The 27,607-nt window shown below is 56.7% G+C and overlaps 1 protein-coding gene across 2 annotated transcripts in view; it reads right to left on the reverse strand.

Moving 5' to 3' along the window:
* Positions 1–23,669, reverse strand: part of EEIG1 (estrogen-induced osteoclastogenesis regulator 1) — a 37,090-nt gene extending 13,421 nt beyond the window's left edge. Inside the window, exons 1-2 of one of the 2 annotated variants that reach the window (XM_079926720.1) lie at positions 22,593–22,930; positions 10,022–10,189 (exon numbers count right to left, since the gene is read on the reverse strand). In XM_079926720.1, coding sequence (XP_079782846.1) covers positions 10,022–10,189; positions 22,593–22,738 — 314 coding nt within the window. In that variant the 5' untranslated portion in view covers positions 22,739–22,930. Of the gene's footprint in view, positions 1–10,021; positions 10,190–22,592 lie in introns of both variants that reach the window. The other variant, XM_079926719.1, reaches the window with a different exon arrangement.
* Between the last annotated feature and the right edge of the window lie 3,938 nt (positions 23,670–27,607).

Raw genomic sequence — 27,607 nt, forward strand, 5'->3', positions numbered from 1 at the left:
TTGAACCCCGGCAGCCTGGCTCTGGTGCCACGTGCTCAGCCCTCCCCGCTGGGTCAGGGCAGGGTCGGGGAGGGGGTGCTGGCTTTCCAGCCCCTGGAGCGCCTCCTGGACCTGAGGAGCACGACCAAGCCCACCAATTCAGCAGCCCCCCCCCCACTGGGGAGGCGCCCTGTGCCCTGGGGGTGAGTGGGAGCCAGTGCGAGCAGTCCACCGAGCCTCTCCAGCTGCCTCAGGGGCCGGTGGGCCCCGGGGGTGGCAGCGGCACATGGTGGAAATGAGCCCCCCTGCCACGGCAGGACGCGCTCAGGAAGGGAGGGGCAGGCGTACAAGACATGATCTCCAGCCTCATCCCACCTAACAGGAACAGCGAGTGGACAGCTGAGGAAGTGACCGCTCCACACCCTGGAGACCGGAGGGGCTCGGGTTAATGGCCAGACGGGGGCCGGTGGGCGGAGGGTCAGCACAGGTTGAGCATCTCCTGAACACGGGCTGGCCTGCTTCTCACGGCAACCCTGGAAGGAGACTCTGTGCCATCCCTTCTACAGCTGAGGGCACTGAGGCTCCCGGAGACCACCCAAGGTCACACCCCCAGGGATGGACGAAGCAGGATCTGAACTCAGGACGGTCCAACTGCAGAGTCAGAGCGCTCAGCCATCACCGTGGTTCACGGGTCAGGGGCTCGGGAAAGCCTGGCAGACAGAACCCCCTGGGGTTGTGGAGCCAGCAGCGCCCTGATCTGCACCCGAGGCGTCTACCCATGTCTCTGAGTCCCAAGTATGTGCCAGGTGCTGGATGCTGTGGTGGACTTGATTCACAGACTGACATCTGACAGTCACCCCACTGATGACTCAGTGTCACCAGGACAGGGTGGGGGAAGGGGTGAGTCAGGGAAGGTGACTGGCTGCAGGGAGGTGGCATTCAGGCTCAGACCCGAATGAAGAGGGGGGAGTAGCAAGCTGGGGAGACGGTTCCTGGCAGAGGGGATCGCATGAGTGAGGAGCAAACATACTCTTGGTTTCTCGGCCGATGAAAGCGCCGGAGCCAAGCCTCTATGAGGAGCTCCCTCCTAGCCCCACAAGTCTTTGAGGATGGGACCAAGGCTTCCCCACATCCTGCCAGGGCTGTGACAAGAAGCAACAGGACTCCGTCGGGCAGACCTGGGCTCGCAGCCTCATGCTCACTGTGCAACTTGGGCTGGGGCCAATCACCAAAATGCTCTGACCTTGTTAGGAAGGTGAGCTCCAGCAACCCCCGCAGACTGGGGACAAACAGAAAAGGTCAGGGCTAGAGATGAGGGGGAGGAAGAGAGAGCTCCCAACCCGCCAGTGGACATGGGCAGGGACCCTCAAGAAGCAGGTGCCAAAGGAGGAGTGGGAACGCTGGGCTGGAGCATCATCTGACCCAGCCTCATTCATTCATTCAAATAATTGAGCACCAGTCGTGTGCCAGTCCCTGTTCTATGCACTGGGGCCACAGCAATGACTAGCTTACATTTTGCTGGGAGTGGGAAGGAAGAACGAAAACTACCTCTTTTGGCAGATGACTTAATCTTGTATGTAGAAAATCCTAAGGAATCCAGTAAAAAAACTATTAGAATACATGAGTTCAGCCAGGTTGCAATATACAAAAATCAGTTATTTCTACATACAGTACTAGTGAACATCCACAATGAAATGAAGAAAACAATTTCATTTACAATAGTATCAAAAAGAATAAATTTAACAAAAGAAGTACAAAACGTATACTCTGGAAAACTACAAACTACATTGCTGAAAGAAATTCAAGAAGATCTAAATAAATGGAAAGACATCCCACAGTCGTGGACTGAAATATTTAATATTGTTAAAATGATAATACTCCCGGGCTTCCCCGGTGGCGCAGTGGTTAAGAATCCGCCTGCCAATGCAGGGGACACGGGTTCGAGGCCCGGTCCGGGAAGATCCCACATGCCGCGGAGCAACTAAGCCCGTGAGTCCCAACTACCGAGCCTGCGCTCTAGAGCCCGCGAGCCACAGCTACTGAGCCCACGTGCTACAACGACTGAAGCCCACGCGCCTAGAGCCCGTGCTCCGCAACAAGAGAAGCCACCGCAATGAGAAGCCCATGCACAGCAACGAAGAACAGCCCCTGCTTGCTGCAACTAGAGAAAGCCTGCATGCAGCAACGAAGATCCAACACAGCCACAAGAAAAAAAAAAAAGATGATAATACACCCAAATTGATCTAAAAATTCAATATGATCCCTATCAAAATCTCGGCTGGCTTCTCTGCAGAAAATTGACAAGTTGATCCTAAATCTTAGAAGTTCAAAGGACCAGAATAATCAAAACAATCTAGAGAAAGTAGAATATAATAAGGGATTCACATGTCTTGAATGCAGAACTTCTACAAAGCTACAATAATCAAGAAAGAGTGGTTCTGGCATAAGGATAGACACATAGATCAACAGAATAGAATTGAGAGTCCAGAAGTAAACCTTCACATTTATGGTCAGTTAATTTTCAACAAGGGTGCCAATGGGGGAAGGAACAGCCTTTTTAACAAACGTTGCTGGGACAGCTAGATATTCACGTGCAAAAGAATAAAGCAGGACTCATCTCTCATGCCGTATACAATAAGTAATTCATAAGTTTAAGAGCTGAAACTATTAAATTCTTAGAAGAAAACATAGGGGTAACTCTTCATGATCCGGTATTAGGCAACAGTTTCTTAGATATGACACCAAAAGTACAAGCAACAAAAGAAAAATATAGATATTTTGAACTTCATAAAAAATTTTAAATTTTGTGATTCAAAGAACACCATCAAAATAGTGAAGACGGGCTTCCCTGGTGGCGCGACATGGGTTTGTGCCCCGGTCCGGGAAGATCCCACATGCCGCGGAGCGGCTGGGACCGTGAGCCATGGCCGCTGAGCCTGCACGTCTGGAGCCTGTGCTCCGCAACGGGAGAGGCCACAGCAGCGAGAGGCCCGCGTACCGCAAAATAAATAAATAAATAAATAAATAAACAGTGAAGACAACCCACAGAATGAAAGAAAATATTTGCAAATCATATATATGAGACTTGTAGCTAGAATATATAGAGCACTTACAACTCAATAATAAAGACAAACAACCCAATTTAAAAATTGGTAAATGATCTGAACAGACATTTCTCCAAAAAAGATATATAAATGGCCAATAAGCACATGAGAAGATGCTCAACATCATTAACTATCAGGGAAACACAAATCAAAACTATATAACAAGTTACCACTTCACACCCACTAAAATGGCTATAATCAAGACAGATAATAAGTGTTGATGAGGATGGGGAGAAATTGGAACCCTCGCGCACTGCCGGTAGGAACGTAAACTGGTGCAGCTGCTTTGGAAAACAGTCTAGCAGTTCCTCAAGAGGTTAACCATAGAGTTACCATATGACTCAGCAATTCTACTCCCAGGTATATACCCAACAGAAATGAAGCATATGCCCACACAAAACCTTGTACACAAATGTACGCAGCAGCATTATTCATAACAGCCAAAAAGTGAAAGCAACCCAGATGTCCATCAACTGGTGAATGGATAAATAAAATGTGGTATATCCATACAATGGAATAGTATTCAGCCATCAAAAGAAACTGAGCACCTAAACATGCTACAATGTGAATTAACCTTGAAAACATTATGCTAAGTGAAAGAAGCCAGTCACAAAGAACTATACATTGTATGATTCCATTTCTATGAAATGCCCAGAATAGGCAAACCCATAAGAGACAGAAAGACTGATGATTGCCAGGGGATGGGGGAGCTGGGAAAAAATGGGAACGACTGCTAATGGGTATGGAGTTTCTTTTTGGGGTGATGAAAATGTCCTAAAATTGACTGTGGTGATGGTCACACAACTCTGTGAATATACTAAAAACTCCCAAACTGTACACTTTTTTAAAAAAAATTTATTTATTTATTTTTGTTGCGTCTTTGCTGCTGCACACGGGCTTTCTCTAGTTGCGGCGAGCGGGGACTACTCTTCGTCGCGGTGCACGGGCTTCTCATTGCAGTGGCTTCTCTTGTTGCGGAGCACGGGCTCTAGGCGCGTGGGCTTCAGTAGTTGTGGCGTGCAGGCTCAGTAGTTGTGGCTCGTGGGCTCTAGAGCGCAGGTTCAGTAGTTGTGGCGTACGGGCTTAGTTGCTCTGCGGCATGTGGGATCTTTCCGGACCAGGGCTTGAACTCATGTCCCCTGCTTTGGCAGGCGGATTCTTAACTACTGTGCCACCACGGAAGCCCCCAAATTGTACACTTTAAATGGGTGAATTGTGTGGTCTGTGAATTACGTCTTAATAAAGCTGTTACCAAAACGAAAACATGGTAGTTCAAATAAAGAGAGAAAAATGGAGAAAACAGAACAAGGAAGGTGGGTAGGGAGTACTGGATAGAGATGAGAAGGTGGGGGCTGCTACTTTGGGCAGGTGGTTAGGGAAAGCCCTTTGGCAGTGACGTCTGAGCAAGGTCTGGAGTGAAGTGAGGATGTGGGCTGAGCAAAGACTGGGGGAAGAGCTGTCCTGATGCACGAACAGCAAGTGCAAAGGCCCTGAGGTAGAAACAAGCTTGGCAAGTGGAGAAGCAGCATGGGGGCCAGCGGCTGAATGGGACTAGGGAGGGGAGCAGAGGGGACGAGGTTGTCGAGGGAACAGGGGTAGGTCATGCTGGACCATGGTGAGAACTTTGAATCTTCCTCTGACAGTGCGTCTGTCTCGCCATTATGGATTCCGGTTTTAGGCAGAGGCTGAAAGCAGCCCTGAGGAGGTGAATGGAAGGGTGAAACGAGCAGAATGCTTCCCAAGCAGCCGAAGGACCAAGCCTGAAAGCAGGGAAAGCTAGGGGCCGGCCAGGGCTCCCATGTGGACCCTCAGATCTCCGCCCACCCCCTCCACTTGCTCAAGCCAGCCAGGAGTTGGAAGCAGCTGCTGGAGCCTGAGGAGGAAGCTCACAGTGCTGGGCGTGTTGAAACACCCAGAAGAATTAGGATTAGTGTCTGGGAACAAAAGCCGATATCGAATTGTGGGCTCTCTCCCTTCCCCTTTGTGAGTCTGCCATGGGAACACCCGGCCAGGAAGCCTGCTTGACCGTGGTTCCTGCAGGCCTGGCCAGAGAAAGCCATGCGGAGCCCTCCCAGGCTCAGGTAACAGGCTGTTTCCTCTCCCGCTGTGGGAAGGTGGGCAAGGGCAGGGCTCACGGGATCAGCCCTGGGCCTCCCTCATGTTTCCACAGGGCTCTAAACACACGCTCTTAAATGCCACCACTCCCATGGGAAGAAGCTCAGAGCCTCGCCCTGGCCCACCCAGGAGGTCACAGCAAGGATAAAAACAAACACCCCAGCAGTGGCCATTCCCTGTGGGCCTACTGTGTGCTGCCTGGAACTCCTGAATGCTGCAGGTTGGGTGTTATCATGGCCCACTTTACAGATGAGGAAAATGAGGCTCAGAAAGGCCGAGAAACTCACTCACAGCTACAGGGTGGTGAGGAGAAGAGGCCGGTCTTGACTCCAGGCCCATCTGTGTCCAGAGCCAGAGATGGCACAGCCAGGACTCAGCCCTGCAGCCGCCTCCAGAGCCCTCTGAAGAGAGGGAGCTGGGCACCCTCAGTCAGGTGGTATAGGGGTTCAGGCACAGGGCAGGGCTAATGGGGGGAGATGAAAGATGAGCACAGGCTCAGGGGTCGGGGTGAGGGGGCATTCATTAAAAAAAGACAGAAATTAAGATGCCAAGCAGGGGACCATGAGCCCCAGGGGGGAGCTTGCCAGGCCAGGTTTGAGGGAATCTCAGGGGATGGATTCATTCAAAAACCTTTTACTAAGCACTTATTAGGTGCCAGGTACTATTGAAGGCCCTAGGGACATAAATAGTGAACAAAACAGAAATTCCTGCCTTCAAGGGGCTTATAGTCTGGCAGCAGGAAGGAGACAGACAAAATAAAGCAAAAACACAAGATGGTGGTAAGTGCTATGGAGGAAAAAGGAACAGGGAAGGAGGCAGGCAGTGCCTGGGTTGGGGGTGCTTGAGGGAAAGACGGCCAGGGAAGGTGTTAATGGGAAGGTGACATCTGAGCAAAGAGCCGAAGGGGGTGAGAGAGTGACCCACACAGACGCCTGGGGGAAGAGCAGTCCCGGCATGAGGAACAGTCAGTGCAAAGGCCCTGAGGTGGGAATATGCCTGACATGTTTAAGAAGGCACGAGGAGAGGCTTAGGAGGGGCTTCGCTGGTGGCGCAGTCATTAAGAATCCGCCTGCCAACGCAGGGTTCGAGCCCTGGTCCGGGAAGATCCCACATGCCGCGGGGCAACTAAGCCCGTGCACCACGACTACTGAGCCTACGGTCTAGAGCTCACGAGCCACAACTACTGAGCCCGCGCGCCACAACTACCGAAGTCTGTGTGCCTAGAGCCCGTGCTCCGCAACAAGAGAAGCCACCGCAATGAAAAGCCCGCACGCCACAACAAAGAATAGCCCCTGCTCACCGCAACTAGAGAAAGCCCGCGCGCAGCAACGAAGACCCAAAGCGGCCAAAAATATATATAAATAAATAAATTTGCTAAAAAAAGAAGGCACGAGGAGGCTAGAGGCCAAAAAGCCACCCCAGGAACAGCAAAGGCCCACTGCAGCGCTGCCAAGAGCCCTGAAGGGTGACCGGGATCCTGAGAGCTGAGCACCGCTTGGCACCAGCCATGACCTCGACGGACTGTGGCCCCGGGGGCAGGGACAGGGCCTGTGTGGGAAACGTGGGTCTCTGCGTACATTCCCCAACTCCCCAGGTGCAGTGAGCCAGAAAGAGGAAGAGTGTGAAAAAATTACAACGAATGAGCATCTCTGACGAAACATAAAGAAGATGCTCATTAAGAACACACAGGACTGTGCATCCGCCCCCCACCCCAACCCCCGCTTGCCCTGCTAATGTGGCTCAGGATGCGCTGAGAACTGAAATGTAAAGATGATGGCACCAAGCCCAAAGAGGACACCGTCCAGAGCCCTGGACTCGGGGCTCCCAAGCCGAGTGGCTTGCTCCACCTGCAAAGGGGCAGGAGGAGACAATGGCTGAAGGAAGGAGGGAGCTCGGAGCGGGTCTGGCTAAGGTAGGGTGAAGAACCGTTCGCAGGGCCACTGTCTTTGTGGCTGTCCAAGAACTGTTTCTGTAATTGAACGTGAAATTGAAAAATGAGAAAAGGGTGTGAGGTTAGAAGAGCTGGTCAAAAGCAAAGGGATTTGAATGCCCATCTGCCTGATTCAAGGCCTGGGCCCACACTCACCCTCCCGGCAGGACCGGGCGCCCCTTGGTAAGAGATGAAGATGGCCTCCCTAGCCTGGGGTTTCAGGGCTTGAGTCCCCAGCTCCATGCTGCCAGGGATAGGTAATTACAGAGACTGGGTTTTCAGGGGAGTTTCGTTTTTAGCTTTAAGATACACAATTAGATGTCCAAATCCCAGAGAGGCAGGGCGAGCCCTCTCCACCCACCACAGCCCGCTGGCAGAATTTGGCTCTTTCTGGGTTGTCCTGAAATAGAGCAGAGCATCCTACCAGGCTGGTGTCTCCCTCGGAGCTCCCCTGGCCCCAGATCCCGACCAGGGCCTCTGTGATGCATCCACAAAGCCTCACTGTGGACGCCGGCTCGGTGCCAGGCCCACGTGGGTGTGGGGACACAACGGGAGCAGACCTCCTCAGGAGCCCCCGGCTGAGTGGGGAGACAGACTCACACAAAAAGCAACTGACAACTGCCGCCAGCCTCCAAGGAAGTGGAAGGGGCTGCGAGGAAGCGGAACAGACTGGGGGCCTGACTTGGTCGGGGCAGTGACGCCATGGCTGGGACCTCTAGGCTGCGGTTGGCTGGGTGAAGACGCGGGGAGATGGCCCGGGTGGTGGGAAGACCCAGAAGGAAGGAGGTGGCTCTCAGGAAGAGGCAAGAGAAGGCCGGGGGGAGGGGGGTAATCAGGCAGGTGAGGGTAGGGCTGCATGAGTGACCCGGAGGCCCACCACCGGGAGCCTGGACTTCATCTGTGAAAGGGTGACACTGCCCACCGCGTGGGGCTGTCGCATGACCCTGCGGTGCCGTGTCCAGCTCCTTTCTCCACTGCTCACCCAGAGAGGCAATGTAAAGAATTCTACCGGCACGATGGGTGTGTAGTAGACACATCTTTCTAGCACCTGCCCTACCATGTGTCAGTGACTCACAAAGGCAGCTGGCCGCCGTCGGGGCCCCACACAGATGGCACCTATCTGCCACCACTGCCTCCCCACAGCTCAAGACAGAGCTGCACAGAGCGGGACCCTCGCTCTAGAACACTCGCTCCTGCCTCCCAGGTTCATCTTTAATTAATCAACAGTAAAACCCAGTCCTGTTCATTGAGCTTGTTCTACAGGACATGTGTTTTATAGACATGAGCAACTACCACAATCCTAGGAGGTATGTGCCATTATCATTCCCATTTTACAGATGAAGAAACTGAGGTCCAGAGAAGGGCAGAACAAGCCCAAGCAAGGTTGGACAGAACAATAGGGCTGGATGCTGACCCAAGGCCACACCTTCGCCTCTTCCCCATGTTGGTTCCCTTCAGAAGCAGGAAGGTAAGTGGACACCTGGGAGGAGGGAATGCTTCTTCTCAGGGCCCCAACAACTCAAGATGCCTCAAAGGCTGTGAAGAGCAGCAGACCAGGTTGAAGTGAGCCACCATCCTCGGCCTCTCAGATGGGGAAGTTTGGGACTCCCAGCAAAAGGCCACCCCAGCGTCCGGGTTCCATGGTTCCCCGAGGGTGGCTCACTGCCACATCCCTATCACCTGGCCCAGACCAGCCTCACTGCCCAGGAAATGCAGCAAGATCTCAGAGCTTTAGCACCCCCCAGTCTCCATCACGCAGGCGATGAGGGGTCAATTCCATGAGAGCCACCTCCTGGCCACAGGCTGCCCACGGCCCGCAGGGTCCTCACAGACAGGGACCATCTGGGGCCCCTCTCCGGAGTCGGAGTGAAGGCACAGCCAGCAGTGGTCTCAGAGCAGGAAGTTGAGAGAAGGGAAACCGGGCTATCAGTGGGGAGCCACGGAAGGGCTCCAGCCTGACCCACCCTCAGCCCCTCACCTCCCCAGCAGCCTGGCTGCAAGTACTCATCTGCACACCTGTCTGGTCACCACCGTACACCCAGCACAGAGCTTGCCTGGCAGGGGGCAGCTCAACTGTGGCCACTACCTACGGGTGGGGGTGGTGAGGCCTGGGAGGACAGAGCTTCTCAGCCTCAAGTCAACACGGAAAATTCCGTGGCTTGTCACAAATGGAGATTCCCAGGCCCTGCCAGAACTAGACTCCGTTACGGCAGGGTTTCCCAACCCCGGCACTACTGCCATTTTAAGCCATTCTGGACTTCATGGGGGGTGCCCTGTGCATTACGGGATGCTTGGCAGCATCCTGCCAGTAGCACAGCTCCAGCTGTGACAACCCAAAATGTCTCCAGATATTGCCAGCTGTCCGGGGGCAAAGTCACCCCTGGTTGAGAACCACTGCTGCAGGCCTTGGACCGGACTTTTTAAACAAGCTCCCAGGTGATTCTGAGGCAGGAGCTGGGCACCTGGCTAAGCGAGGGCATATCCATGAGCACTGAGTAGGACCCCAGGGACTCCCAGCCCCACTGCCCTCCTGTGTTCCTGAAAGGGCTGGTCCCCGGATTCCTCCCCTTCTGCCCCCATGATGAGAGATAACCAGGGCAAGGCTCCATCGCACGAATCCCTCCCCGCTGGGCCGGCGGTCACAACATCCAGCCTGCACCTCCTCAGCCACACCCGCTCCGTGATCTCCCTGACCTTGGTCCTTGGCCGGGTCCCTGGAAGAACGTGCAGTCACAGTGATGCAGTCACAGTGAAGCAATCAAAGTTCCCGGCTGATGAAACCCAGCCCAGCCTGGGAAAGGCGAGAGTCTAATAAGGAAACAATTTAAATTGACAACATCTGCCTGTGCTTCCCTGAAGAGAAGAGAGTACAGCCGCCTGGGGAGGGGCCCACCCCGGGGACCAGGCAAGGCATCTGTCCAGGGGCTGCAGGGCGGTAGAGCCTCCATTCCAGTGACGTGGCCAACGTGGCCGCCCAGCAGCATCTGGCCCCTGCCAGGAACTCAGGGCTGCACGCAGGGGAAGCAGCTTGTTGCAGTTCTGACACGGCCAGCCCCTCCTCCTGTGACACGACGAGGCAGCAAGAAGTTCCTAGAAGTCAAGCCACTCGGGCTTGGTGGAGGGGCATCAGTGTTAGGAGTGAGGACTCTGGAGTCAGAGGCACCTGCGTTCCACTCCTGCTACTCACCAGCCCGGTAACCTGGAACTACATCAAATAACCCAAAGTGGGCAGACGCTGGCTTCCCCATTTTACAGACACAGGCACGCTGCCTCCCTGGCTCTGCCTTCGCAGAGGTGCCTGCACCCAGAGGCAGGCTCTGCAGGCAGCTCGAGCTTCCCTATCACTCAGGCGAACGTGTGGGCAGGCTATTCTCAACTGAGGCACACAGCCCAAGAGGAGGGCAGGCCATCGAAAGGAATCCGGAATGAACTGCTGGCTTTGACCAAGTGCTGGTCCAAACCCAGGCACCTGGGCGAAGGTGCCCCATCACCAAATGTGGCCCAGCCTGGCTCCTGTTTCCCGGGCCCCCTTCTGTGCGCCAGGTGCTGCTCAAGCACGCGCCCTCCGCAGACGCGGTCAGCACCCACGTCGCAGATGAGCAGATGGACACTCAGGGAGTCCGCAGGTCACTCAAGAGGTGAGGGGTGAACTGCACCTCCAAGCCCTACCTCAGGAGCCCACCGCCCACCCCCGCCCTGCAGGACCGCTGGGAAGATGCTCTAAGATAGAAAAGCTGTTCTCAGGGGACAGCAGCAGCCGTCAGTGTCCCTGCGCCTTGTGGGCTGAACCTTCACGAGTCTCAATACCAGGGAAGAGGCGGCCTTGAGACCAGTCTTGTCCTAAAGGAGGGGTGGTCATGAGGTCAAAGTGTACGGTCAGTGGGGCATGGCACTGGGCCAAACTCGTCAAGACCTGCTGGTGTTGGGGACCAAGCCTGGTCAATCCAGGGTCGAAGGGAGAGTGGGGAAATGTTCCTATAAAAGTCCATAAGGTCAGCTTCCTGCCTCCTGAGCATTTCCTACTTATCGGGCACTGAACTGAGAGCTCTCCCTGCCTGACCTCCTGGAGTCCACACCCCAAGCCTGGGAGGTAGCTACCATCATCCCCACATCGCAGGCAGGGAAACTGAGATTCAGAGCACAGAAGCCACCGACCCCAGGTCTGGCTGGGAGAGGGCCGTGATCTGATCTGAACCCATAGCTGTCTGACCTCAGAATCTTAAACTGGGCCCAGGCCCTAGAAATTCAAAGCAAGAAGCCGCAGCTGGGCTATAGTAGCTACGTTCCCTCCTCCGTTCCAGAACCCACGACTGTAAAACACGGAACTGTGGGGTTGGCTGTGCACAGGGAGTTTCCCTTCCTGAGCCCCTGAGATCCCCAGCGGGACCACTCACTCACAACGCAAGGGTACAGGAGGCAGATAGGCTGGGGACCAAGGCCAGGATCTGCCACTCACTGGACAGGACCTCTCTGGGCCTCAGTCACTGCCCTGCCCTGTCTCACGGGTTTGCTAAAAGGCCTAATGAGAGAACAGGGCCTGGCACATACCCAGAGGACACTCACACTGAAAGGGGGACATGGCCGCTACCATCGAAAGTAACTCTGAGATAGACGGTCCAGCAGGAAGCCAGGGCCCTGATGCAGGTCCCACTTCCCCACCCCAGGACCATGGATCAGGACATTTCCCCAGACCTTGAACCTGGCTGGGACGTCCTGGGAGGTGGACGGGCAGGTAGCCCAGGCATACTCAGGCCACTCCTGGCTGACTCACGCCTGGGTGGTGTTTGAATCACCCAAGGGAGGGAAGAAACAGGAGGGAGGTATCCCCATCCCCGGAGCCCAGTTCCTTGAATAGCTGGACTCAAGTGAGTCACAGGGATGTCCCTGTCCTCTGAACCCCTACCCAACCCCATAGCCTTTCCCGAAAGCACCCTCCCCACAGCGACTGCAGACAAATTACTTCCTCTTCTGGACATGGGTCTTATTAATGGTGAAAATGAAAGGAGGCTTCCATGTCCCAGAGCGCAGGGGTCCTGGAGGCAGGGCCTTTGTTTCACTCACTGCTGCTTCCCATGTCCTAAGGATGGCACCTGGTACATGGGAGGTGCTCAGTAAGCCTCTGATGACTAAATTAGTGATATTCACAGCACTGCTCCCAATAAGGGCCACCCTAGACCTTCTTGCACTGATATTTCCACCTCTAGGAAAGGGGCCTCCAGCTGTGGTCAGGTCACGTTCTCCAGCCCTCTGTAGTCACTGAGGGGTCAGAGGTCATCACCATCTCTGGATCTGCCCCCACGTGTTCCCACTGCTCCACACCGCATTCCCCACGGCTCCCTGGACTTCTGAGGTGACCGAGGAATAATCAGGGACCACTCAGCCAGAGTCACGTCTCCTCAGAAAACCAGCACAGACTAAGACCTGCTTTGCTGGCCATCTTCAGCAGCTCTCTGAGATTCCAACCACAAGACAAAGGGCTCGGGGTCAGGTGGAACCAGGAGGCCCTGACTCACCCATCTCCACCTCCTGCCCAGACAGCTGATTCTCCTGCAGACTCATGGACTGACCCTGGGCTAATCGCTGCCCCTGCCATTCACTTGGTCCACACACATTAACTGAGCACCTACTACGAGCCAGGCCTGAGTGGGACACTGGGAAACAAACCTGGGCCTTGGTCTTGTCTGCATCCAAAAGGGGCATGGCCATTCTCACCCAGGTCCATGTGATTCCTCTTTAGCCGACAGGAAACCCTTAGGAGGTGCTGGAGCCCTGGGTCAGGCCTTCTGTCGCATTCAGGGAGAGTACCCAGTCAAAGGCCCATCCCCAAAGACAGCGGTCAGGGCCAGAGCAGGCAGGAGTGGCTGATGCCTCCCCTCCCGCACCGTGCTCAGCACTTCTTGGAGAGCTGACGTGTCTAATGGTCTCCCCTGGCTCATGGGCCCAAGGTCAGGGGCCATGGCTGTCTCGGCCAATGCTGGACCCAGTGCCCAGTGCAGGACCAGGGCAGCAGCCTGGCTCGAATCACAAATGTTTGCTGAATGGGTGAAACACAGGAAGAGAGAAGAGAAACAATTAAGGGGAGAGCAGGAGGAAGGTGAACCTTTCCTTCCTGCTCCCACCCCTGGATCCTCTCCAATGATTGCCCTGCATTAATACCAACCACTGCCAGCCTTTCCTGAGCACTTACTCTGTGCCGGGGGCTATGCTGGGTACCTAACGGGGGCGTGGGGGCAGGGGGGTGGTAACCCACTTAATCCAAGCACCAAGAAGGAGCTTATCACCCCATTTCACAGAAGAGGAAAGCGAGGCTCAGAGAGATCCGGTGGTCTGGCAGCCTTGGGAGCCTGCCCTCCTTCTGAACCGCCAAGCCCCACACCCAGCAGCCCCTGCCAGGGTTTGCAAGAGGCAGAAGGAAAATCCCCAGCCAGAGAAGACTGCCGGCAACTGCTGAGTTAAGGTTCATAAGTGATGCTTATTGGGTAGCGACGGTTCAGGCTGCCCTGCCAGAAAGACCCTGGAGAGACCTGAGGACCTCCTCCAGTCTCAGGTGCCCAGCACGACCAAAGGTGTGGGTGTCTCAAGGCCTTTCTCACACAGACACGTGCGCACGTCAGTGCTCGGCTGGCTGGCTCTCAGAGCAGTCCTGTGTAACCAGCCTCCTAGAAGCAGGACTTTACAGGTCCCAGAAGTCCTCTCCAGACATGACTGCCACCCCAATAAAGACAACATCATCCTGACTCGTATCAGGATTTTTTTTTTTAATCAGAATGCTTTTGAACTTCATATAAACGGCACCGCACAGCATGCTCTTGTGTCTGGCTTCCTTCCCTCGAGGTTGTTTGTGACACTGTCCTTGTCGTGAGTAGCAACGGCTGCTGCGTAGCAGGCTCGAGTTTTGTTTTTAATCATTCCATGATGACAGAGGTGGGAAACCGCTCCTCTCAGCTGACAGCCACCTCCCCTCCTACAATGTGGAGTCCCAAGTGGTCAACCCCATGGCTGCCCTTGGGGGTTCTAAAATACAACTCTGACTCTGATTCACACCCTTCTGTGGATCCCTGGTCAGAGAAGTCCCAGCCCCTCCCTGTGGCCTCCCCCGACCCCGAGCCCCCAGGCCACGAGCTCTTCCCTGCTCAGCACTCTTGCCCTTGCCTCCCTCTGCCCTGTGCTGCTCTTCTCTCCCCTCTCCCCCAACCTAATCACCTACTGTCCCTGGGACGGAGCCCAGCATCCATTCCTGGGCGCGGCACTGCAGGGCAGGGCACTGCGGGGCGGGGCTGGAACCCCGGGAAGCTGCACGGGGGCGGGGGGGGGGGGGCCCACACACAGAAGGTGCGCAGGAACTTGTCCCTGAGGGACTGGGGGTTGGGGAGCCGCAGGTGTGCTGCCTCTGTGGGTCTGCAGAGAGTCCAGCACTCGCTCAGAGGAAGTGGTGGGAAGTAAGGGCGCCTTGCGTGCAAAAAGGGCGCAGACTTCTGCCTTCCCCAGCGCCCTCCCCAGCAGGTTTAGTCTGGTTTCAGCTGCCGGGTGCAGGGCCCTGTGCGAGCAGGTCGCCCTGATCTAGGGAGCCCTCCCGCCTCCACGTAGGAACCCGCACCCCATTTGATGGAGGAGCAAGCCCAGGCTGAGAGGACAAGGCTGTTGGCCATGGTCACAGAGCCAGTGAGTAGCAGCCGAGGTGCCTCCCAGGGCAGGCACCAGCCCCCGCCCCGCCCCATCCCCCTAGGAGCATCCCCACTCCACACACAGGGTCCACCTGACACAACCCATCGGTGCGGCCAGCTGCCTCTCAATCGCAGCCTCTGAGCCCAAGGCAGTGCCCAGCTGCATGGCAGGCAGGCGAGGGCTGCTCCTGACACGCGCTGATACCTCCCGCACCAGGGTGGGGAGGGGCTGGGCCCAAGCAACTGGTGGTGACTGGCACTTGGTCCGGCACCATCAGCGCCCACACTGGTTCAGGGCCAAGGGAGAAAAGTTCCAGCCCTGCGCCAGCGCCAACCCTCAGCGGGAAGCCCCAGGAGCGTGATGCAACAGAGGCCACTCCGTGCTAAGACGCTTGGCCCACAGAGGTGTACAAGGCCAAAAGAGGCCAGGGAAGGCCTCCCAGAGGAGGTGGCTCTCAGGCCGAGCAGGAGGTCAGCCAGGTGAAGAAGCGGGGGAAGGGAGCTTGAGGACAAGGCAACTGCAGAAGCAAACAACTAGAAAAGTAAGGTGTGGTAAAAGTCAGGGAGCACCAGGGGCCTGCCGCCCACCGAGGGCCCCTGGCTTTCTCCCCTGCTCCCCCGTCCCCCAGCAGTCTGCCCTCTGCCTCACGTGGGGGGGCGGTCTTCCGCCTGCCAGAGTGGGTCCTAGAACTGGCTGTGCAGAGGGCTCCTTCCCGCAGGCAGAAGCCCCCTACACCCTAGTCCCACCCCACCCCGGGAGCACTCCAGCTCTCACTGGCTCGGAGCCAAGCGCCCCAAGACAGGGCAGGTTCAAGCCAACAGAGACAAGAAAGTGCACAGGCCCCACTGGGGACCCTGAGCTCCAGCGTGACGCCCAGCTCCTTAGACACTAGGTGTGCTCCTCACCTGCTTCCCACCCCTCCGGAAGTAGCCTCTCCCCACAGCACCCCTAGAATCATGAGACAGAGACAGCACCCCAGTCAGTCCTGGCCCACAGGGAAGTTCCAGCTGCCACAGAAGGGCAACTGAGGTGCGCCATCCAGCCCACCACCCTGACTCAGCCAGGGATGGAAGGATGGGCGGCAGCACATCCAGTGCCTCGACCACGTGCCAGGAGCCGAGCTAGACGTTTGACAGGCATTATCTCACTTGGTCCTCCCCAGAACACTGCGAGGCAGACACCAGCAGCCCCTGAGGCTTAGAGACTGAGCCCCTTGCCCAAGGTCAAACAGGTGACAAGAGGCAGAGGACGGGAATGTCCTCCCCAGGCCTGTGCAGGGCAAGCCACCAGCCTGACCAAAGAGGCAGCACGTCCTCCATCGGGGCTCTTTCCTCCCAACTGCGGGCTGGCCACTCCCAGTTGACATCTGGGCAGATGGGGGGTTGGGTGGTTCCAGGCCTGCATTTGAGAGCCATTCCAAGCCCAGGCCACCAAAAGAAGCTCACAGCAGAGACAGAGGGTTTGCAACGACAGTCCTAAGCAGACACCAAGGCCAGGCACAGGCTGGGCAGCTTCAGGCCTCACCAAGGCCACCAACGGCACAGTGTGACCTCCTGGAGAGCCAGAAGGCCCAAGGGAGACAGACCTCACAGAGCACATCTGAGGCCCTGGGGGCAGGTCTGGTAGCCCCAGAACAGAAAGCACTTGCCAGGCCAAGTGGATAATGAAGAGAGACAGCCCTCGCCCTCGCCCCAAATTAGTTCCAGGTCTCGTTCTAAGCAAATCTGATGTCTCTCCCCTGCTCAAACCTTTCCGCGTCTGTCTGATGAGATGAGGATAAATCTATATCGGTTGCCACGGGTGCTATACTGCTCCTCCCAGCAGTGGGCAAGTGACCGCAGGGTCACCACCCAGCAGTCACCAGACTCCACATACTGAGTCCCCAGGCTCGCGAGGCCCGTGAGCAGACATGCTAGCAGCTCTCACGAGGTCCAGGCAGGGCTTCGCGAATGCAAGTCAGGACTCCCAGGTACTGAAGAAGCAGAGCTCAAAAGCATTCGGGGCCCTCCGACACACGGTGTGGTTGCTACTGAGAACCCCTGGCCAGAGCAGCTCCCAGAACAAAGATCAAAGTGAGGAACACGCCTCAGGGAACAGGCCTCGGGGAACAGCCCTGGCTCCACAGGGCCAGATCACCTCGGGTCAGGGCTCTGCCAATGCCAGGCTGGCAGGCAGGTGGCAGGGGCTGCCAGGGTGGCACCTGCCAATGGTGTGGCCAGCTGGCGGCAAAGGCTGGGCTCAAGGGGCAGACACCAAGGCCATGCACAGGCTGACCCCGAGGGAGCCCGCAGCTGGCCTGGTGCCACAGCCTGGCTGCCATGGGTGGTCTCTGCAGCCTGCCAGCAAGATTTCTCTCCACAAGCACCCGCCTCCTCAGGCCCCAGCCTGTGCACGGAAGGCCTTCCACAGGGGCCCCGGGGAGCAGGCTGGCCCGAGCAAATGAGGGAGGCAGACCACCGTCAGGGATCCAAGGGCATGCAGGGGGTCAGGAGGAGCCCAGAGCAGGCAGCCCACGGAGGAGGCAGCGCAAAGCCCCTTGGGCCACATGCTGCCACGTGACACCGTTGCTCGATCTTCTTATTTAAAAGATTTTTGTTTATGCTGTCAACAACTCTTAGAGCACTGTATACGGCAACAAAACCCCAGCCGCATTTGGCCACTGTGCACTCTCTGAACTTCCATCTTCCGGCACCTACTAAGTGCTGGGTGTGCTGCCAGGAACTTGAGGACAAGGAAACCCACCTGCCGGCTCTACCCGCCCACCTTCTCGCCAGTGTGCCCACTCTTCTCCCTCTGCCTGCCACGGCCCAGCCAGGCCAGAACTCCAACTTCCCTTACTGAGTACCGGTGAGGCACCCTGGCATCTTCTCCACCTGGCAGCCAAGAGCCAGCATCCTAATCGGCAAACCGGGCACACTGACCCCCTGCCCGTCGGCTGGACCCCCAAAGCCAGGAACTGTCCAGCCCAGCTACCCCCATCTTCATCGACTGCAGCCAGCCCCATGCTGCCCCTCTCCATACCCCAACCACGCCAGCCCCTTGCCTAGATCACTGACCAAGTGCCTTCCAACTGGGGGCCTCTGCCTGACCTCTTCCCAAACTCATGGAGCTTATGTTTTCAGGATGGGGCACGTCACTGTGATAGGGAGGGCTTTCCCTTTGGCCCACAAGGCTCCCATGAAGAGTCCCTTCCTCAGGGAAGCCCTTCCTCTGTGATGCCCACAGGCACACTGCCCCCACCCCATGGGGAGCTCCATGGGAGCAAGGCTGTCTGGTCCCGGTCACCTCTGAAAGAAAGTCCAGGGCCAAGAGGGTGCTCGGTAAATGTGGAAAAGGGACCTGCGCCTGCCAGCCTCCTCCCCCTCCTCCCCCTGCCCCCTCCCCACTCGGCCTCCAGAGCTCCCGATCTGTGAAGGGAAGTGGATGCCCTGCCTGCCTTAGGGTCCCACTGCACCTCCACCTCCCTGCACCCTCGGGCCCAAGAGACAGAACTGTGTGTCCATCTCCACACGACCCTCCCTCCACATTAAGATGTGCATGACAGCAGGCCTCGCAGGGCAGCAGATTCAAGTGGCAGCTGCATCCTTTTCCAAGGAGGGAGGGAGAGGGCCTCGGGGAAGTAGAGGCCCAGCCAAGCCTGTGGTGTGTGTGTGCAAAGACCTGGCCTCCCCAGGCCCGGGCACAGGGCCTCCAGCTGCAGAGCTGACCTGTCCAAGGTCTTCTTCATGCCCCCCACAAATCCCAAACATCCCTCGGAGGTCTCCCGTCCCGGCCTGCTCAAGGCCAGGCCCACAGAGAGAAGTCAGTACCTGTATTCTGAGCAGGCATGCCCTCTTTCAAAAGGCTGCCCAAATAAAAACCCCACTGAAGAGACAGTTGAGAATTCAAAGCTGCCAAAAAGAAAGGACGGGTGGGAGCCTGCCCAAGTCACACAGTCTGCTTCTTAGACAGCCTGGCACCCAAGTGCAGAGCAGCAAGAGCCATCGGAGGGGCCCCTCTTCTCTTTCTGGCCCAGCAAAGAGGGGTACTGCACAGCGGGCAGAAGTCGGGGCCAACCAGAGCCCATCCGGCTGTGCCATTAGCTCCTCCTACGAAGTGACCCTGAACAAGTGACTTCTCTGCCCCCAGCCTCAGTTTCCCCATCCACTGGCCAAGGAGGCTCGCTCTGCCTGTCTCCTCCAGAGAGGACTTGCTGTAAGGTAAATCAACGCCTCCCTCTCGCTCCCTCCCGCCACCAGCCACGTGCATGGGGCAGGCCACAGGACCAGTGCCAGCTGGGCACAGAGACCTCTCAGGATGTTTGGGATTCCTCCTGCCTGAAAGACAGATTGGCTCAAGGCTGGAAGCCTGTGCCCAGCCTGCCCTAGGGAGACCACAGCCTGGTCCACTGCTTCCCGACTCACTAGACTTGGCTGGGATGCATCCCCCCTGGGACCCCTAGGAAAGCCTCCCAGATGCCATTTGGATGCGTCTGCTGGAAGGCCTCTAGGCAGAGACGTTGGCAAATGCCCATTGTGCCCCAGTGCCAGCCCGTGCCTGGCACCAACTCCACAGCAGTGGACTTCAGCCCCACCCCCACCTGTGGCCCAGAGGCCCCTTTTCCTCAGATCTCACAGGATGTAGCCCAGTGCCTTGAAATGATCCAAATCTGGATTTCCCTGTACCACCCAATCCACTAAAAAGAACCTCCTTCAAAGGTCTGAGGACATGACATGAGGCTGTAGCTGCTTCAAGCCCTCTGCCACCAAGGCAAGGCAGGGCCTTGGAGCCGGACCTGCCCACGTTTAAATCACAGCTCTGCCACTCTCTTGCTGAGTGACACGGGTCCATCACTTTAGGTCTCTTGACCCCAATTTCCTCCTCAGCTCACGGGGTGGTTCAAGGACTCAGCTGATCATGCATTCGAGGTGCTCAGCAGGTCCCTGGCATCTAATAATGCACAATCAAAGGCAGCTTAAACCCTAATGATAAAATGGTTATTTTCCCAATTGCATTTCTAGCCAAATGACCTCGCCGGATGGCCGAGAGGATGAACAGACACAGCACGTGCAAAAACACTCAGCACGGCACCTGGCACGTAGCACTGAACATGGTAGCTGTGAGGATTATGGTTCATAAGGAGGCCTCAGAAAGATGAGGCTGGGGAACAGTGCAATGTACCACCTGTTCTACCTGCTCAAAGTGGGTCAGGCTGGAGCTGTGTACCTAGCTGTTGCCATGGCACCCAACACACAGGGAAACACTCTAGCTAGGAGGGTGGCTGCTGCAGGAGTGGAGGCTTGGGCCTGCTTTGCTCAGACACCACCCATGCTGCCACCACCCCCACTCCCTGGGACATGTCAGGGGTCTCCGGGGTTACGGACAGTGTGCTAATAAACTAAGCAGGTCTCGTCACCCCTGACCCTACCCCACCTCCAAAACAATAGGGCCTTGGCCCTCTGGAGAGGTGGGCTGTGAGGAAGGGCTCCCAGGCTGCAGACCAGGGTGTGTGGCATGGGAGTGGAAGGGTAGGAACCCAGGAACCCCCCTCTGCTGGGCAAAAGCCAAAGCAGCTGTAAAGCAGCCTCAGGTCCCAACGTGTGTGTTCCCTCCAGACACACATGCCCAGCAGCAAACAGGTACCCAGAGCCCATAAGTGCCAAGTTGTGTGGGGTTCAATGTCAGCTCTTCCCTCCTCATGCCACTCAGGTTTCATCCAGGATGAGGGCTGGGAAAGCCTGTTTAGGCAGGCTCAGCCGGGTTCAGGGAATCCATGGCCCCTTGCCAAGAGGGAAGAAGCGGAGAGAGAGGTGAAATCCAGACACTGTGGGCTGAGACCTGGAAATTTCCAGACTTTCCCGGATGAGGGGGCAGGTTTAGGGCAATTGAAAGGCTGACAGGTAGGGTGACAGTGGCCCCAGGGCCTGGGAAGCCAGCTGAGACCTCAGCCTGGGGCTGAATACTAATTCTTCAGTAGGATCCAAGACCCTGCCCCCAGCCCTCAGGTCAGATGTAGGCCCTCTGCTGACTCCACCTGGTCCGCCCAAGACCTAGGAGGGGCTGGGGCCTGGGCCCCTCTACCATAGTAACAACAGCTGCTGCAACAGTCTGCCTGGTCAGACATGGTATACACAGTACCCATTCCCCATCACAACTCTAGGGGTGGGTATGACTTCTCCCATTTCACAGAAGAAGAAACTAAGGCTCAAAGGCAGAACAGGCTAAAAGCACATCCTGAGTTTGAATCTGGGCTCTGCTGTATTAACGCAGAGAAATCACTCCCTCCTTGAGCCTCTGAGCCACCCCTATAAAATGGGAATAACAACAGTACAGGCCTCCCCCAACCTCCACTCTGCTCCATGGCATAGTCAACAGGTTAAGTGAGAGGTGCCAGTAAAACAGGGAGCAAAGCACCAGTAACTGCTGGTTCTTGGAATCAGAGAGGTTAGGTAACTTGCCCTAGGTCACCCGGCCACTCACTGGCTGACCCCAGGCCCTAGCTCTGAGCACCACAGCCCTTTCCCAGAAAGGCTGGGCTACTCTGTGGGTGGCCACGGGATCACAGGCTTCCCAGGCAACGAGGACAGCCTCCCACCCCCACAGCAAAGGGCAGCCCTTGTCTGAATTCCTCAGATAAGCAGCTCCCAGCCTGAGCGGACCCAAGTGCACAGAAAAGACACCCCACCCTGTCCCACACTGGAGATTCCTAAATCTGGGTTAGGCTGTATGCCTCCTCTCCCTCCTCCCAGCAGAACATTCGACCACCAGATTCATCCAACAGGTCTCCAAACAGGCCAAGTTCAGTTGACAACTGCAAGCCACTTACTCCCTCTTTCTGGGCCTCAGTTTCTCCATCTGTAACAGGCACCCCATCTCAGAACTGTGAGGCAGCTCCAGCTAACTGGGCCCACAAGGAGGCCTGAGGAGCAAAGGGACAGACCAAGGAAGGGAGCCAGTGGGTCACAGGCACTGGGCCAGGCCCTGCACCGCATTCTCTCTGCTGAAACTTCTTCACAACTGTGACAGAGAGACCTGTATTGGGCCCACAAAGTGGCCGAGCTAGGACTCAAACTCCCATCTGTCACACTCCAGGACTATGTGACCCCAGATGGGCCCAGGCAGTGGGCGCAGCTTGGGAACTCAGCCGCCCTCAGCAATGAGCCGGGCAGCTGGACCTGCAGGATGGGGAAGAACACAAAAACTAAACTTGACCGAGCCTCTTTCTTTCAGAGAGGGCAGCAGCCTCCTTGACAAGGGCATTTGCAATGCAAAGCAGTCCAGCTCCAGCCAGAAGAGGGCAGTGACTCAGAGGGGGCTGGGCAGGCCAAAATCCAGCCACCACCCTCCAGCCAGACCAGGAGTGCCTGGGGCTGGACCTTCCCAGGAGCCAGGGAGTGCCAGGGAACCTGTGGCTGGCCCGGGCTCTAAATCGTATGACAGCCCGAGTGGCCAGCTGGGTGCAAGATGCCCTGGAACACTCCTCCCCTTCTCAGCCCTTCGAGGCCAAACCCCACTGGGCTCTTCATACAAGTCTGCAGAATGGGCCTACTGTGGGCTGTGTGCAAGGCCCCATGAGGGGGCTGAAACAACAGACCCCCAGGTATCCGGCTGGTCACCTGCAGATGGGTGCCCAGCACCCTTCCAGCTTCCTCAGGCCTCAGACCTCTCAGATCACTCAGTCCTGCCTTGTGCAAACCTGCCCCAGACACACATAATCTCCAGGACTCTCTGGACCCCAAGAGGCACTTCCACACTCGCCAAGTGACTAGATCTGGCTCATTATCCCCCTTCCCTGCAGGGATCCCTGCCCCAGCTCCTACCTTGACGACAAGCTGACAAAATCCCCGCCATCCAGCAGCCGGACCTTGCAGAAGAGGACCCCATTCACGAAGGGGACCGCAGTCAGCTCCTCCAGGGTGAAAGTGGTTTGGAATTTGAATTTCTTCTTCTTCATCAAAAAAGCCATGAGCGAGTTCCCTGAGTCTGAAGCCCCGAAGGCCAAAAAAAGGGGGGGAGCCAGAAATCCCCAGGATTCCTTTCCCTACACCACACCCCCTCCTCAAAACACCAGAGCCGGATCCCGCCCAGATGGTAGCTGAGGCGGCAGAGCGGATGGGGATCTGAGTCCAGAGGGCCCTGGTCTGAACTACCAGTCCAGTTCGCAGGCCGGCTGGCTTCACCCTCGGGGAGCTGGGGCTTGGAGGGGTTCGGAGTGGCCGGGGGCTTCACCGGCATGTAAACACTGGGGCATGGCCCAGGAGTCAAGGGAAGGGGTGGCGGGCGGCGCGCAAGCGGCCGCGCTGGCGGACAGCATCCCGAGCCGCGGTCCCTGGGGAGCTCACGCCGCGCGACTGGACGCGGCGGGCGGACCGGTGAGACTGAGAGCGATGGGCGGCCCGGTGAGGCCGAGGGCGGCCCCGCCCCCGCCCCGCTGGCGGCCGGGGGTAGGCGCCCACGCCGCGCCCACGCCGCGCCCACGCTCCCGCTCCTGGGTGTCAGGCAGCCGCACAGGTAAGTCCGGGGAGGCTGAAGGCACCCCCAGGGGGCGGCCGGGAGTTCTGGGGGCCTCTCCGGGAGGCGCGTCGGGGACGCTCCGGGCCAGGAACGTCAGGCCACTGCCCCCTCCCGGCGGGCACCGGGCCGGGCTCCAGGCAGCAGGGGCGCCGCCTCCTCCTCGGTCTTGGGTCCTGCTCCGCGGGTCCCGCTCCGCGGGCCCCGGCGGAGCTGAGGCGCCCCTCCGGCCGGCCGGTGGCGCCCACCTCACCCGCCTCACCCGCCTCACCCGCCGCCTCTGGCCAGCACCCCCGCGAGCAGCAGCGCCGCCGCCTGCGATCCCGACGCCACCGCCCGCCAGACGCTGCGCGGCCCAGCTCGGAGAATGCCGAGGCCCAGCGCGGCCGCCCGCGGAGCCGCCGCTGAGCGCGGGAGGGGCGGGGCGCCGGGAGCTCAGCCCGCCCACGATTGGGCGGCCCGGCGGGGCGGGAGCGGAGTGCGATTGGCGGACGGCGGCGTGGGGCGGGACTCGCGGGAGGCCGCGGCAGCTCGAGGCGTTCGGATTGGTGCGTCGCCCATCTGGGCCCGCCTCCTCGGTCCGGGCGGAGCGGAGAGAAAAGGCTAGGGGCCCTGGGGAGGCAGTGGGAGGTCGCGGGGCGGAAAGCCGGGGCCGGCAGGCCGGCAAAGAGAAGGGCGCGAGCAAAAGAAAAGGAGAAACAATGACGAGAAGAAACAATATGAGCACTATGGCTGAAGTGGCCCTCCAGTGTCCTTCCAGATTTGAGTTCATTGACGAGTAGATCAGGCCCGGAAGGTAGCGAGTCCCATTTTTCAGAAAACACACCCAAGAGAGGTGGCCGGAACTAGACCATGCAGGTGTTTGGCTTCGAATCTCTATTTCTCAGCACTGAGGAGGAAAGTGCCTGCAAAGGCTTCGCCAGGGCTTGAGTTAAAACAGTTCATCACGCAACCTGTGATAGAACCATCTTCTCCCTTTCCAAGCTTCTATCAAAGCCTTTTGTTGTTGATTAGCTTCTTACCTAGTTATGGCTGGTCTCCCTGACTGCATTAACTGCCCTGGACACAGAGACCAATTCAGGAGCTTTTTATTTCCCAGGCCTTCAACATATTGCAGTTCATTGATTCAGTCCCCAAATGTTTAGGTGCCCCTGAGCCAGGCTCGGATTTAGGAGTGAGAGTGGTGGGCCTGCCATCTCCAACCTCGCCAAGCTCAAGATCAGGTGGAGAAGCAGACAGGGACACAGGCAGAGACAAATCTGGTGGATGAGGACTGTAATGGGGGACTTAACAGGAAACTCAGTGGAGGCAGGGGTGGAGGGGAGGGGGACTCAGAGAGAATGCCTCACAAAGTTATCCAAGCCACTGGCAGGATGCATACCCTGAGTCAGGCAGGGTCTAGGCAGAGGGAGCCTCAAGAGGCCTGGCAGCCAGAGAGTGCAATGCCCACAGAAAGCTGTGAGTACCTCCATGCTCCTGCATTGTGGCTCTTTGAGAGATGCAGGAGGTGAGAGGTATGGCTGGAAGGCCTGTAATGGCTGGATCTTGCAGAGTCTTGTAGATCAGAGGAAGGAGGGGAGCTACGCACACGTTTTGAGTGGGAGAGTGACCCAGACAGATTTGCTTTTTGTTAGAAGAAGGTTGCTCTGACTACAGGTAGTGTGGAAGAGAGAAGATGGGAAACAGGGGTGAGGGGCCTGTTGTGGTGATCCAGGCCAGAGATGATGACAGCGGAACCACAGCACTGCAGGAAAACTGGAGTCCAAGAAGCATTTGAAAGACAGAATCAAGTGCACCTGGGGATGAGTTCGGTTGGGCCATGTATCTGAGGACTCAGATTTCTGATTCCCTCCTGATTCCCAGCCATAAAATGGGTGGCAACCTGTACTTCTCTCCAGTTTGTCCCATAATTTGAAAAACACAGTTAGCCAGATAGGAGAAGAATGATAATAGCAGCTCCCAGTACTTTTATGTATCCCCATGTACAGCCAGGGAAGTTGAGGCCTGGAGAGTTTAAATTACTTGACTAGGGTCCTGACCCTGGAGCACAGGCATTAGAGTGCTAAGCTGTGCTGCTCACACTGGGGTAGGAGTGGGGGTTCTCACTAATCCCGGCTGGACCTGCTCCACAGGGGAAAGGCCTGTGGCTATCTGACCCCAGAAGGGGATTTCGGAGGAGGGAGCCAGCCAAGGATGTCCCAAGGCCCGGCTGACTTCTCAGCTGTGACCGTGAGTAACCCCAGGCCTCTCCAACAGGAAGCAGGGTGGGCCTGGCTGCCAGACTTAGCTCTGGTGGGGTACTTATCTCTCTGAGCCTCTGGGCTGGGAACCCAGGAAGTTCCCCTTCCCTCATTTCCTAGATGGGTCCTGGTTAAGGGAGAGAGCTAGGTGCCAGGACAGGATGCCGCATTTGGGGCGAGACAAGCCTGAGTTAGGATCCTGGTTCTGCTGCATATTGGTAGTATGGCCTTGGTTTGAAACACCAAGGCTCAGGGACTCCAAACCGAGAGGGGGTTCAGTATGGTCTGGCTAGGATCGCTTGCCCTGGAGCCAACAGAACTGGGTCCGAAATCTGGCTGACACAACACCGACACCTGTGTCACACACACTTTGGGTATAGTTTTGCATGCATAGGAAGGAATCTTGAAGGAGGCACTCTAAACTTTCCCATCTCTGAGCCACAGTTTCTTCGTCTGTAAATTAGGAATAAGAATATCAACCTTTGGGACTTCCCTGGTGGTCCAGGGGTAAAGAATCCACCTTCCAATGCAGGGGACAGGGGTTCGATCCCTGGTCAGGAAACTAAGATCCCACATGCCGCGGGACAACTAAGCCCTGGTGCCGCAACTACTGAGCTCGTGTTCCACAACTAGAACCCGCGTGCCGCAAACAACGGGGCCCATGCACTCTGGACCCCGCCTGCCACAACTAGAGAGAGAATAAAAACCCACACACCACAACTAGAGAGAAGTCCACGCCACAACTAGAGAGAAGCCCGCGCCGCAATGAAGACCCTGCGTGCCACAACGAAGACCCGATGCAGCCAAAAATATAAAGAAAATAAAGAAAGAGAATAAATAAATATTAAAAAAAAAAAAAAAGAATATCAACCTTTCCAGAAGAGGCTGTGCCTGCAAAAGGCTCAGGCCTGGAGGGACGTGGGGATCTGAGTGAGAAGTCAGCAGGGAGCTCCAGGCTGGTACTTCCTTACTTCCCCAGCCCCCTAAATTCCCAAGCATAGCCTGTCCTTCCTCCCTGAGGCCCTGACCGGACATATGAGGAAACCAGTACCTAATAAGATAATTCAGACAAGTAAGTGGTCTGGAAAAGGAATCCCAGGAGAATTTGAGAGAAGATGATCGGATTGGGAGTCCTGATTTAGATGATCAAGGAAGGCCTCTGCAAGGCGTTATCTCAGCCCAGACCTACATAAGAAGGGGGCCCCAAGCACAGGAAGCTCTGGGAGCAGAGGCAGGAGCTGGCATGTTTCCAGGACTCTGTGTGCCTGGAGGGGAGTGTGTGGAGGGAGGAGAGAGAGGCGTGGAGTCAGGCAGGAGCCGGCTCACGTGGACCCTCTGGGCCTGGGAGGAGTTTAGGTTTTAGTCTAAGCCCAAAAGGACACCATGGGAGGATGTAACCAGGTTGGTGACAAGATCCAAAATACCTTTATGAAAGTGCTTTCCAGTTGTTTGGAAGGTTGTTTCCGGTTCTTTCCGTTCTTTGGAGAACGGATTGATCGTCAGCAGGCGAGAACAGAGGCAGGCAGACAGGTGAGAAGCCTATTACAGCCATTCCAACGGGAAACTGGTGGCTCAGACCACGGTGGAGCCAGAACAATGGGAAGAGAGAGGGAACACTCGTGGAGAAGTGATAATAGTTACCCACTAGAACTTTTGAATATTCCCAGGATTTTGAATTTGACTGAACGGCACCAGGTTCTCCTAGTCAGGAGGTAAGTGAGCACTAAGCACTGGAATAGGAGTGAGGGAGGAGTAGAGGGGAATGGAGGAACTGCGTGGGACATCAGCCTGTAGAACAGAATCACAGCTGGAGAAAGTGGGGGTACCCTTAGAGTCCTTACCTTTATCTGGCCCTAGACAAACTCTTGTGATGCTATCTTCTTCTCTTTCGTTACAGCATGAGCTTCACAGGATCAGACACCTCACCCATGGTGTCCCCACTTCCAGTTCATGGCCTGTCACATGATAGACAGTCAATAAGTGGCTGTCCAAGGGATGGATGCATATATATCATGCATATGCATATATCCATACATATGTATGCGTGTATATATGAATGGATAGATGTGTGGATGGACGGATGG

The sequence above is a fragment of the Stenella coeruleoalba genome (genome assembly GCF_951394435.1).
Source record: "Stenella coeruleoalba genome assembly, chromosome: 7".
In the NCBI taxonomy this organism is placed as follows: domain Eukaryota; kingdom Metazoa; phylum Chordata; class Mammalia; order Artiodactyla; family Delphinidae; genus Stenella; species Stenella coeruleoalba.